Below are 14,143 nucleotides of genomic sequence, written 5' to 3' on the forward strand. Positions count from 1 at the left end.
ATATCTAAATATATAAAAGGAAAAGGTGACTGACTGACTGCTCTATCAATGCACAGCTCAAACTACTGGACGGATCGGGCTGAAATCTGGCATGCAGATAGCTATTATGACTATTTTTGAAAAATCAACTGAAGATTGTAGGAAAAACCAACAAACTAAAAAACAAACACACTTTCGCATTTATGTAATGTAGCTAGCTGATTGATGCCCGCAACTTCGTCCGCGTGGAGTTAGGTTTTTTAAAAATCCCGTGGGAACTCTTTGATTTTCCGGGATAAAAAGTAGCCTATGTCACTCTCCAGGTCTTTGTCTATCCTACCCATGCAAAAAATCACGTCAATCCGTTGCACCGTTGCGACGTGATTGAAGGAACAACCAACAAACAAACACACTTTCGCAGCTATGTACCGATTTATTTATTTGTAATTCTAATAAGGGTACTGATGCATGGGTACTGATGAAATAAATAAATTTTGATTTTGAAAGTGAGAACGAAGCCCTACACGCCCAAACTGGAAAAAATGTGAGTAATTCGAGCAATCTTAATTTAACACATCTCTTATATTATGTACCCATGAAGGCACAAAACTAATTTGTTAAAAGCGTAACAGTATATTTGCGAGGAATCTCATAAAATCGTTATATTGCCCTCCAGCAACAGTTTGTGTATACGCAAAGGCGTTAAGGGCCTACGTATGACACCCTTATTACAATCTTATTACATGCCTTGGCGTAGCGAAATAGCTACAAAGAAAAATCAAGATTGTGTAGGCAGTAGGTAGATTCTTATACAGTACGCGTTCGAAAGTAATGTACATCGGCCTTTAGAATGACATTTCGGCTTTGTAGAGCGTTGTCTCTCATACCTATATGACGTTTTGTCAGTCTCAACGACAGAGACAGTGCTCTACAAATTTTCTATCTCCTTCTAAAGAATCTAAAGGTCGATGTACGGCCGCGTACTGTCGAGCTAAAGTAAGACGCTCTCTCTTACACAATAAGATAGAATATTGAAGTGAAAAGGACGCACTGTCACTGTGATTGGTCTGTGGGTCTGACCATTCCCTAAAACCGGCCAAGTGCGAGTCAGACTCGCGCACCGAGGGTCCCGTAGTACAGACGTATTTTTTTTGTCATTTTGTACGATAAATCAAAAACTATTTAACATAAAAATAAATAAAAATCTGTTTTAGAATGTACAGGTAAAGCCCTTTCATATGATACCACACTTGGAATAGTTATCTTACTTTCAAAGTCAAACTATTAGTAAAGAAGTAAGTAATAACAAGTTTTACTATAAAATCTGTACCGCTTCTAATAGTGTCATCAGTAATTATTTTAATAGCTTCCTAACAAGCCTTAATGAAAACAGGCGCCGTTAATTTTAACGGCGCGCTCTGCTTCCCTGTTCAATTAACTGTCGTTTTACACTTACTGACTGACGATATTGAGTTTTTCTGTTTGATAAAGTGAAACAAAAATTTACCGTAATAGGGGTATGAGCCGAGGAGACGGCCCGCACGTCACCCGCGCTCGCCCGCACTTTAAAAATAAATAAATTAAAATAAAACAAATAGTTAAGTCAAATACAACAGACATGTTTTTTGCCGTTTTTATAGATAACTAGATGATGCCCGCGACTTCGTCCGCGTGGAATTAGGTTTTTAAAAATCCCGTGGGAACTCTTTGATTTTCCGGGATCAAAAGTAGCCTATGTCCTTCCCCGGGATGCAAGCTATCTCTGTACCAAATTTCGTTGAAATCGGTTGAACGGATGGGCTGTGAAAGGCTAGCAGACAGACAGACACACTTTCGCATTTATAATATTAGTATGGATGTGAAAGGGTGGATGTTTGGATGTTTAGATGTTTGGATGTTTGTTGTGAATCACGCAAAAACGGCTGAACGGATTTGGATGAAATTTGGAATAGAGATAGATTATACCCTGGATTAACACGGGCTACTTTTTATCCCGGAAAATCAAAGAGGGGTTTTTAAAAACCTAATTCCACGCGGACGAAGTTGCGGGCATCAGCTAGTTGTTAAATAAAGTTAAATAACTTACCAGCTCTGCCCAGCCAGGAGAATTTACAGTTGCAAAGCAAGAAAACTTTAGCAAAACACCAACTCAAACTCAAACAAAGGTTTACGAATTTTCGATGTTAATATTCATGACATGTCGAGAAGTTAAGGCCTCGTAACGACTGCCTTAGAAGATGTGCGATCAATTGTTTGCGCCCGTAATACTTAGACACGTTTCATTTTATTGTTGAATCAGATATTTTAAGTGTTCCGTATCTCCAGAGAAAAAAACCGGCCCAGTGCGAGTCAGGCTCGCGCACCGAGGGTTCTGTAATCGGATATTTTTTTAGACATTTTGCACGATAAATAAAAAACTACTTATTACGATTAAAAATAAATAAAAATCTATTTTAGAATATACAAGTAAAGCCCTTTTATGATACCCCATTTGGTATAGTTATATTGGCAAAAGTTAGTAATTTATAAACACGCGTAGGTCCTAGGCATAGAGCAGAAACAAAGAGGAGATGTTGTATTAAGATTTCCCTATGAAATATCGAGTGACATTTTGCGGGGTGAGGGGTTGTGGAACGCCGCCCACTTCTCAATTTTCTATCTGCAGGTTAGTAGCAAAACTACTCGCTTAACGACCTAACATCGATATATTGATGTCACTACATAGTTCAGCTATCTCACACTAGATGTCAATAATCTAGAACTATTTTAATAATTACGTATAAAATTACTTACAAATGAAATGTGATACCATTCATAGCATCAGAACGTCTGTCTGAATAACTTGGACACGATAAAACACAACACTTCATCCTTTTGTTCTTAAAAACGCGAAAACACACCGATAATACGAGTCTCAATATATGTGAACCTGACGAACGCAGACAGCATACTAAGGCCCCGCCCACAGTGATGACGTCAGGACCTAGTTGAAAATCACAGTGCACAGTTGCTTAGGCCAACTCCTCTTTGTTTCTGCTCTATGGTCCTAGGTACCTATTAGTTTTGTGCCCTGGCAATATTAAAGATACTACAACTGTTGTCTAAAACAGCGATTCCCAATTGGTGGTCCGCGGAACCCTGGGGTTTCGTGGAAGGGTCGCAGGGGTTCCACGGTCTGTCCGAGAGTTACTTAAATAAGACGTAGTGCCCCGTCCTTTAGTTTGGCTCGTCTTGGCGGGGGCACTACTGTGCCCCCTGATCCGCGCCGCACCGCGCCGTCACGCCTACACGGCAGTCTAAGATGAAAAGTATGATCAATTAGGGTTCCATGGCCAAATAAAATTGGGAACCCCTCTAAAAATACAAGGTAGGTACAAAGTACAAGGCCCTGGTATTAAAGATACTATTGTCTAAAGCTCAAAAACATAAGCAATTATTTTCCAAACAAAACATTTAATGAGCAAATTCGAATTCAAAGAACCTTTATTTACAAGGAACGCATTTAATCTTAAAATGTTTTCAAAAAAATTTAATTACATGAACTCTGTTTCTGTCACATCCATTTCGTGTAGTCTAGGAGTCGACTTTCGAAATGTCTATTATCTTCTAAATATATAAAAGCGAAATACCACTCACTCACTCACTCACTCACCCACTCACTCACTCACTCACTCACTCACTCACTGACTAATCACGAAATCTCAGAAACTATAAAGCCTACAAACTTGAAATTTGGAAGGTAGGTTCCTTATAGGATGTAGGTGTCAGCTAAGAAATGGTTTTGATAAAATCTTCCCCTAAGAGGGTGAAATGGGGGTTGGAAGGTAGTATGAAAGTCCTATGTTTTTAAAGTTAGAGACGTGAAAATCGATATTTAGGTTTTAGCTTTAAATAATAAAAATCTGTATAAGTCAATTTGGGAAATTCCCCAAACGAAGACGAAGTCGCGGGCAACTGCTAGTAATTTATATTGCAGGATAAAAGGCCGTTTGGATTTAACTTTTTACGACTGCCCAAAAAGTGTAGTGTTTTCTGAGCTCATGTGTGTATGTATGTATGTATGTGATTTTTTTTATTCCACTATAACTTCTAAATGCCCGAACAGATTTGGATTTTTCAGATATCGTTAGAATCCTTACGTCATCTAATTATAATAAATTTTTGCCTGAAGTGGTGCTTTTTGGGATCTGTGTCTCTTGAGAAAAAAGGAACCCTTAAAGGATCACGTCGTTATTTTGTCTGTATGTCTGACTGTCGTGTCTGTCAAGAACCGTTTGTTTGTTTTGTAGTTGAATCATGAAATTTAGCAGGTAGTAATATCTTATAACACAACTAAACGTAACTGCCAAGGGTCACTGGTAGAGATCTCTCATAGAGATAAGTGCTTTTACTGTCTTTTTCTCTTTTTTGTAAATGTTTTTGGTACAGATTAAATTAAATTAATGGTAAAAATCTGTAGTTTCATTACAAAAAGGTGTTATTTCTTCTACTATAGTACGGAACCCTCCATGTGCAAGTCCGACTCATACTTGACCGGTTTTTTTCTTTGCTTCTGGTGGTTCAGAATCGGCTTGCTATATCTACTACTTTATTTATAACTAGCTTAGGAACTCTTAAATTTTCCGGGATAAAAAGTAGCCTATGTCCTTTCCCGGGATGCAAGCTATCTCTGTACCAAATTTCGTCAAAATCGGTTGAACGGTTGGGCCGTGAAAGACTAGCAGACAGACAGACAGACAGACAGACTTTCGCATTTATAATATTAGTATGGAGTATGGATATTAAGCATAGGTATTTACCTATACTATACTTCCAGCCAATTTTTCTTCAATTTCTTTCTTTATTCGACACCTTACATTTTTATTATCCCTCTCTCATACTATAAAGGATCTTTAGCGAAATTAGTTTCCCTTCAATCTTAGAAATTGGTTTCGGAAAGCTGAACGATATTTCACCAAGCCATATTTAGCGATACCAATCTCGCAGTTAGAATAAACGATTTATAGATATGAATCAGGCGCGAAAACAGTTTATCAAAACATTCTTTTGATCTTATTTTTAGGTTGTATGGGTTGTATGTGAATGCTAAACAATTATTGAGATTTTACAAGTCTTTGGTGTCGATTGAAATGGCAATAATCCTAAACAAAATTTTACAATGCTTGCATCTTTTTCCTACCGATGAAATTAAAAACATGAGACACCTACCTATTTATGATGTGAAAAAATTCACAGCAGTAGTAGGTATATATTATAATCAATTTTAAAGGAAAACTATCATGGCTAAGTTGTGACTACGGAACCCTAAACTGCGCGTGGCCCGCCACGCACTTGGCCTTTTCAGGGTTCCGTAGTCTCGCGACAAAATAATATCTTTGCAAACTCTCGCGACAAAATAACATCTTTGCAGCCTTGCATAACAAATAACTATTATTCCTGTGTTGCTTCAAGTTGTTATTACGTGGCAGGAAAGACGTCTTGAAAACTCGGCCGCGGACGCCGGAAGGGCGTTCTACATCCTAGCGGCTTGTATCAGAAACGTTGAACAAAAATAGCTTGGTTGTCACGTTTAAATTTACTATTTATATTTCAGCGTTTAAACTATCGTGAGTGATTTCCATTATACACGGTGAAATTTTAGTGTTTGTCTTCCCGCGGCAGAACGATTTGCCCTCAGTAGTACTATCGAACTTTTGAGTTAAACTTAAAAAGTAAAAATGTTTTTGTTAAGAAATAGTACAAAAAAATCATCAACTCGAAAGTGTGAGAAACAATAGTAACTCACTAGACTAACCGTGAATAGTAGGTACAATCCACTCGAACCGTGCTGCCAATAAAGTGAAAAAGTTTAGAGCAAAATAAGCTCTCGCGCGTAGTGATACGGCATAAACTAGCCTCCACGCACGCGGTATAACTATTGGATCGAGGTCTCATTCGATTTTTGTTTTTCTCGATTGTAAATTTGACATTTTTTTGACTCTAATATTTTTTATATTTATAAATCGATTGTAATACCACGACAAAATCATTTCGCTTTGGGAAAACAACCATTACAATTTCAGCGTGTATCCGATCCGAACTGACTCTCTTGAAAAAGGACCCCGAATGGGTTCGTAACTAGTTGGGCTAACGTTGACTAAACACGTGAGTATAGCCGGGTGAGAGATATTATATTTATACTTTAATGCGTTTTTATATAGAAAACTTATATATTCAAGAGGCAGTGGCGTGCAGCTGATAGAGGCATAAACGCACTGCTTACCCTCGTTGTAATAAATCAATGCTTATTTTTCATTAAAACCTGGCGGAAAATAAGTGCATACCCAAATGCATATACCCTGGCTTAAAATCCTGTGCACGCCACTGTCAAGAGGCTCTAGTGTTATTTTACATGACAACTTTAACTGTAAATAAATCCATACTAATATTATAAATGCGAAAGTGTGTCTGTCTGTCTGTCTGCTAGCTTTTCACGGCTCAACCGATTTTGACGAAATTTGGTACAGGGATAGCTTGCATCCGGGGAAGGACATAGGCTACTTTTTATCCCGGAAAATTGAACAGTTCCCACAGGATTTTTAAAAACCTAAATCCACGCGGACGAAGTCGCGAGCATCTAAATTCTAATACTCAAAATTCTAATATTCATTTTAATAAGAACCAGACTGAATTTCAAGACGTTTCAACGAATATTGACTTTAACTGGAATATTAAGTAGGAACTTTGAATTAGAAGACCTAATTAAAGGTAGCCTAGTGGATAAGACATCCGTCTCATATTCGGAAGGACAGGGGTTTGATCCCGGGCACGCACTTTGAGCTTTTCGGAGTTATGTGTATTTTAAGAAATTAAGTACCTACTTTATCACTAGCTTTAACGATGAAGGAACTTCGCGTATAATAATAATAAATATTTTTTATTCAAGTACACTTTCACAAGTACTTTCGAATCGTCGGATGCATCTACCACTGGTTCGGTATGCCATTCCTACCGAGAAGAACCAGCAAGAAACTCAGCGGTTGCTCTTTTCAAATATTTGATATACAATAATATGCCATGTATAAAAAGTATTTGCAGTCCTGTTCGTTGCTGGAACGAGCTGCAGGTCAAATCCACGCTCTTTTGTCATTTAGATAATCTTCAATTGTGTAATTATGCTTTTTTCAGGAGCATACAATAATAGATTTCTTAAACTTGTGTAAAGGTAAGTCCAAAATAGTTTGCGGGATTTTATTATAAAAGGTTTATACCCTTGTGAGAAAACTTGCATGCCAAAGAGAGGATATTAAAAATTACAGACTTTCAAATTAACTTCCATCCCCTATTTGACCCCCTTGGGGGTGAAATTTTTAGAAATCCTTTCTTATTGAGTGCCTAAGTCAAACAAGGACTCTATTGTTGAAATTTCAAATTTCTAACCCCAGCAGTTTAGGCTGTGCGTTTGATAGATGAGTTCAGCCAATCAGGACAAGTATTTTATATTATGTATCTATATAGATTATTAACCAGAATGATCGTTGGTTTAGGTGTTCCCCGAAACAGAGGGAATTGTTAAGCGGCAAAGTTTTTTTAAAAAAAGAATATTAGCCATGCTTATCACGAATAATATTTCCGTTTTCCCTCTAAATAAGCGTAAAGCTTGTGCTAGGAGTAGGTACGACAATAGTGCAACGGGTGGGGTTTGAACCGCCGACCTTTCGAACTTCAGTCCGCGCCTTTCAACCGTTGAGCTATTGAGGCTCTAAATCCTTAATGAAGCTCCCTCCAGACTCTAATCATTATGCTACAATTAAGAGAAAATTCCAAAAAAGAAACAATTAAGAGAAAAAGAACGAATTTATTTTACCCGTTTAAAAGCTTCATGTTAAATTGGTAACGGTTTTCTAATTACAGACTATAGAGCTCCCTTCTTTTCTCGTTCCTGATTCTAACTAGGCATGTACAGAGTTGGTAATTTTTAGGGTTCCACACGCAAAGGATGCTAAACGGGACCTATTAATAAGCCTCTGATGTCTGTCTGTCTATCCGTCCATCATAGGGGTATACAGCTTTAGCTGTACATCGTATCATTATGATCATGATCAACCCATTGCCGGCCCACTAATGATCACGGGTCTCCTTTCAGAATGAGAGGGGCTTAAGCCATAGTCTGCCACGCTGGCCCGATGCGGACTGGCAGACTTCACACACATTTGAGAACATGGAGATCTCTAAAAAAACACGTTTTAAGAAATTAAATATCACTTGCTTTAACGGTGAAGGAAAACATCGTGAAGAAACCTGCATGCCTGAGAGTTCTCAATAATGTTCTCAAAGGTGTGTTAAGTCTACCAATCCGCACATGGCCAGCGTGGTAGACTACGGCCAAAACCCTTCTGTCTGAGAGGAGACCCGTGCTCTGTAGTGAGCCGGCGATGGGTTGATCATGATGAAACTCAATGAAACTTTGTAGACACGTTCTATTAGAAACATATAATACTTAATTAATATTTGTGTCTGCAGTTGTCAAGATTTCAAATCAAATCAAATCAAATTTCTTTATTGCGAATATGGGTAAAGAGTGGAGATATTACAAAAACAAAAAGGTACAGCCAAATTCTGCCTATTAGCATGCAATATGTTATGATATACCTAACAACGTGTACCTACATAGTTTTGATAAAATTAGTCACATTAAATACTTAGTCACAAAAAAATACAAATTTAAATAATAGTATTACTAGTAAACTAAAACTTCTCTACAAGGTAATCATTAATCAAATAAATATGTCTTTTCTAACAGTAGTTTTTCAATTTTAAAAAAATGTGTAGTTTTAAAGTACGTGGGCTCAAAGATTTAAACATAGACACAAAAGATGGAATATAATAATGTTTTGAATTCAAATCCATGAGAACATAGCGCATAATAAAGTTTATTTAAATCAGTACCCTTATTATAAATGCGAAAGTGTGTTTGTTTTTTTTGTTGGTTTGTCCTTCAATCACGTCGCAACGGTGCAACGGATTGACGTGATTTTTTACGGGTATAGATAAAGATCTGGAGAGTGACATAGGCTACTTTTTATCCCGGAAAATCAGTTCCCACGGGATTTAAAAAACCTAATTCCACGCGGATAAAGTCATGGGCATCAGCTAGTTTTTAATAAAGATATTCAAAAGTTTAAAAATACGATACAATCAGTAAATTAACAAAAAGTTGGTATTAAAATTCTCTTCTTCTCTAAATTATTGCATCTGCCAGTTTTGGATATCTTTTTAAGTTTATTAAATTTACTAAGTAAATCTTCCTTTTTCCCGCTCGGGGCTTTATTAATTTACTGTTGAATGGGTTAGTTGCCTTTGGAAATTGTATTCGGATAAACTTTATTGGAGGTGCCGTATCAACGTCCACTAAGCTCTGAGGTGTACCTACTGCCGTAGATTATTAAAAAGGTAAAATGTTTCTTTTATTGTAAATTTCGAGAAAGGGGTTAACCGCCGAATCTAAGTTCGGGAAGCTTTGAGATATCTTCCAACAGTAAGCACTGTTGCCAGTGATGACGTATGGATCCGAGACATGGTCGCTAACTATGTATATGCCTCATACGTAAGCCCAGAGTCATTCAGCGGGCGATGGAGAGAGCTATGCTTTGTTTGAGTTTCTTAACGTAATCAAATCAGAAATGAGAAGATCTGTAGGAACACCAAAGTAAATGACATAGCTCAAAGGGTTACGAAGATGAAGTGCCAATGGGCAGGGTGCATAGTTCAAAAAACCGATAGAGGTTCGGATACCAAGATGCTAGGATGGCAACCTCGCACCGGAAAGCGCATCGTCGGAAGACCCACACTAGGAGGACAGACAACATTAAACGCGTCGCAGGGAGTCGCTGGATTCAGGCGGCGCAAGACCGTGGCGTGTGGAAGGCTCTACAAGAGACCTTTGACCAGCTATAGACATATGTCTATCAGTTGATAACTAAGATGATGTCACGCGTAAAGAGCCTAAAGGGCTACTCATACATTGACGGCTGACGCACTGAGAAGTGAACACCCCGATTTATTTTTACACTCAAAAGTAAACACGTATGTTCTTGTACCGCTTGATTTATGCTGGCCTCGTAAACGGTGTTACGGGATGATTCACGGCGGCGCATAACATTTAACGACCGGGATTTTTAGCACGAATGGAAAAGGAAACAGCAGACGTCCAATACGTTGGACAGGATATTTCTTTCACTAAAATCAGGGGGAGGAAAAGTAGGAACACTGCATTAATACTATAACAGTTCTGAAAACTGTGTAGGAAGCCTGCCAACTTTTTGAATCGAAAAACTCCGCATTTAAATATAGTCGAAAAGGTGAATGAACGGTGTAGCACTGACCTCCTTTCTGCGTAATATTGAAGGTGCGTAGCCTGTAGGAGTCTTCATCTGGCTCCTCCTCTGGTTGGTGGGCTGTTTTTGGAACGTCCAAGAACGCGTTTGAACGTCTAGGTTGGCTACTTTGCCCTGGTGGGGGTCGCCGGCGAGCGGAAGCTTGCCTTCTGACTTGTGGGGGGGTTTCGGCTTCAGCCAAGCGTGGTTCGGAGCTGTAGCGTGCTCTAGTTTCTCTGTCCAACTGTTGCTGCTGCTGCTGTCTTCTGTGCCTCACTGATCGACCACCTGTGATACGTGCGGACTGAGACCTGGTTGCGGGCCTGCGTCTAGGAGCCGGGGTGGTCTCCATGGGAGCAGCCAAGGCCTCCATACTCGCGGAAGAGGGCGCACATATCGACTGCGAACGCTTCGTACGTCCGTCCGTAGCCATGGTCGCGACGGTACTGAAGTCTGAAACTCAGAACCGACCGCCCGCCCGCCCCTGCTTGGGCGGTACTTGTTGCATCGGGCTTATATTAGAGCAGTACCCGTAGTACAAGATTTTACGTCTCACCAAACGAAACCAAATTCGAGAGTCGAAATACTTCCGCGTTACAGTAAACTGGATCTTAAATGCCTTGTTTTAAAGCTCAAGTTTGTCTACAGCCAGCGCTCCAAGCGGAAACATTGCGAAATTAAAATCAGTGGCATTGAATATTTGACTTCAATTCAAGGCTGTTTAGGTCCATTTTACTGTAACGCGAAAGTATTTCGACTCTCGAATTTGGTTTCGTTTGGTGAGACGTAAAATCTTGTACTACGGGTACAGTTTTCAAATGTCACTAATTCGTGAGAGCTTTTGTTTGGGCGGGCGGCTATTTAGCGTAGTTTTGCGCAGTCAATGGTTTTGCATTTTTGTTTACGCATTATGACTGTGGGATGTGAAAGAATGAACTAGATATTAAGATATTTACCGATGAGAAATAAAACCCTAGTTACAACTAGTACCCCTAACCCGTAACCCTAGTACAAGTAGTTAAACTTCTGTCTTTGTTATGGAATTTAAAATATAATACTGTAAATTATCTAAGCATTAGATAAAAAGCGCGTTACATTGAAAAGTAGTGCAGTAGGGCAGGGCAGACTTAACATTATGTTACAACAATTAAGTATTATTAATGGTTCAAAATTGTCTTTCGTGGACTAAGTCTATATATAGGTAAGTACCTATACAGATTATTTGATAATTACGTAGAATTTTATGACAAAAACACTTTTGCTTATTAATAAACTTATTTATTTACGTAAAGAAATGTTGACAGTTCTGATATGTAGGTACCTGGTTCTAGACAACGAACTTTCACCGAACTTATCGGATGATGAAGGTTGTGACAGACAAGGTGAGGAAACGCTAACGACCGATTGATAGCTTCCATTCCACGGTTATTTACCTAAGTAAGACATTGGTTTAATCATTTCCACTTTGTTCCTGTGTGTCCTGATCCTCATCATCATGAGCAACTTACCGATCGCCGGTTCAATACAGAGTACTCAGGTCTCCTCTCTACTTTTTAACCGACTTTCAAAAAAGGAGTAGTTGTGTTTTTCTACCTATATACAGTTTATTTTTTAATCGATAGAGAAACTTTACAACATTGTTCCATAAAAAAATTGGATTCCAAATCCTTAATCCTGATGCTGCAGGAGACCTGATCACCTATACTGATGGTCAATGGAGTTTAGGAACTGTCGGTTTTAAATTGATATTGGAGGTACCTACCAAGTGAAGACTATCGTTGGACTCGAAGACCCAACTCCTCATCCCTGATGCTGTAAGGAATCGCATTCTTAAATCGTGGTAATGCCAAGGGATTTTTAAAGAATCATGTGTTTAAATGTTTTTATGAAATTTGGTACTGAGATATCTTGCATCTCGGGGACGGGCTACCACGGATAGACTACGTCTTTTTGTCCTAGAAAATCAAAAGTTCCCACGGGATTTTTAAAAACCTAAATACACGCGGGCGAAGCCGCGGGCATCAGCTAGTACCTTAATATAAATAGTTCGTTCTTGCAATATCACTCATCAAAATGGACTTTTAATTTACAAAGTTTTGGTCCGTGATTAATAAGAGTGGAGGAAACGAGTTCTATTGAAGACCGGAAAGTTTCTCAACTTTAACTCCTGAACAATATATTGCACTTTTGTTACACTAAAACTAAACTAACTTTAGTTTGTCATACTTATGACAAATCGGTATTGGAGCAGTTAATGGACTAGATGATGCCCGCGACTTCGTCCGCGTGGATTATGGTTTTTGAAAGTCCCGTGGGGACTCTTTGATTTTCCGGGATAATAGCCTATGCCCATCACCGGGATGCAAGTTATCGCTGTACTTAATTTTGTCAAAATCGATTGAACGGATGGGCCGTGTAAGGCTAGCAGACAGACAGACAGACAGATAGACGGACAAACAGACAGACTCACTTTCACATTTATAATATTAGTATGGAAGATGGTAGATTCAGCCACGAAAGTAAAAATAAAAGAAATTGGCGCTCAGAGGGGGGTCAGAGTAGAAAAGCTATGAAAATATCAGTGTTTTTTGGATATTCGAATTACTATCTACTACTAGATACTTTAGGTCTGCCAATCCACTTGGTAAGCGTGGTGGACTATAGCCAAACCCATTCTCACTCTGAGAGGAAACCCGTGTTCCGTAGTGAGCCGGTGATGGGTGAACTTGTATCAAATATTTATGTTTCATAATCTTAAATTAGCTTAGTTTAGTTTTACATGTATCGGTATTCCGCACCCCGAGCAATATTAACATTAGCATGTCGGTGACGCTACCTTGAAGTTTTTACCCATCCCAAAATCAGCAGGGCGATTGTCTAAAACCTGCATCAATTATTATTACAATCTCAATTATTGTTATGATTGGCTGAATTTGTGCGATTCATGTTGCAACAATGCATTGTGGCCAATAGTGAGCGAGCATTAACCAATCAGAGATGATTGCGATCGTGACATTGTAGCTGTCAAACAACCGCGGTAGGGCCACATCACGTACCTACCTATATGGTCCTTTTTGGTCCTGGCAGAATACCAGCGCTCAGGTTTTATTTTTAAAACCTGCAGCATTAATGCTGAGCTGGGGCCATTTCATCTTGTGCCAAGTGGGTGCAAGAACTCATTTTAGATTAAATTAATTATTAAGCACTTCTTATTATCTACTAACTACTATCTACTAACCATTAATTTTAAGTTTGTTTGTACGTTAGACATAAGATGGATAAACTAGTTTTCTTTCTTTCGTTCTTTAATGAACTTCAAAAATAAGTATGTTTACTAATGTTATAAATGCGAAAATGTATCAGTCTGTCTAATCGTCTGTCTGTTATATTTTCAATTCTCATCTGTTTAGCTTACTTATTTTGACGGAAGGCAAAGTTCTCTCGGGATTTTTACAAACCTAAATCCACGCAGACCAAGTCGCGGGCATCACCTAGACAGTAGGTAATTCATATGATTTCCAAAACATGTTTCTGAGATAATAAATTATACGAATTTAACATCTTTTTACCACTCTACATGACACTCATAACATATTATGAACATAACTATAAATATGTTAGCACTTCCGTATGTACTGTTGTATGTTTCTTAAAGTAATAATTTTTTTATTTATTAAAAAGAAAAATAACCTCCGCTTTGTCGCGGCAAGATATTACAATTACAAGAAAATGAAAAATAGTGATAATGAAAAATGAAAAAGTTACTATGTAAAAAGTACTTTGAGAAATATTGAAGATGATAGAAATAT

The 14,143-nt window shown here is 38.4% G+C and overlaps 1 protein-coding gene across 2 annotated transcripts in view; it reads right to left on the reverse strand.

The window, feature by feature from the left end:
* Rgk3 (Rad, Gem/Kir family member 3) overlaps positions 1–10,799 on the reverse strand; it is a 96,356-nt gene extending 85,557 nt beyond the window's left edge. For both annotated transcript variants that reach the window (XR_011237521.1, XM_034975503.2), the window contains exon 1: positions 10,344–10,799. Coding sequence is in view for 1 of the 2 variants with exons in the window: in XM_034975503.2 (XP_034831394.1) it covers positions 10,344–10,767 (424 nt within the window). In the remaining variant the exon portion in view is untranslated. The remainder of the gene's footprint in view (positions 1–10,343) is intronic.
* Positions 10,800–14,143: the final 3,344 nt, after the last annotated feature.

The sequence above is a fragment of the Maniola hyperantus genome, chromosome 14 (genome assembly GCF_902806685.2).
Source record: "Maniola hyperantus chromosome 14, iAphHyp1.2, whole genome shotgun sequence".
Taxonomy (NCBI): domain Eukaryota; kingdom Metazoa; phylum Arthropoda; class Insecta; order Lepidoptera; family Nymphalidae; genus Maniola; species Maniola hyperantus.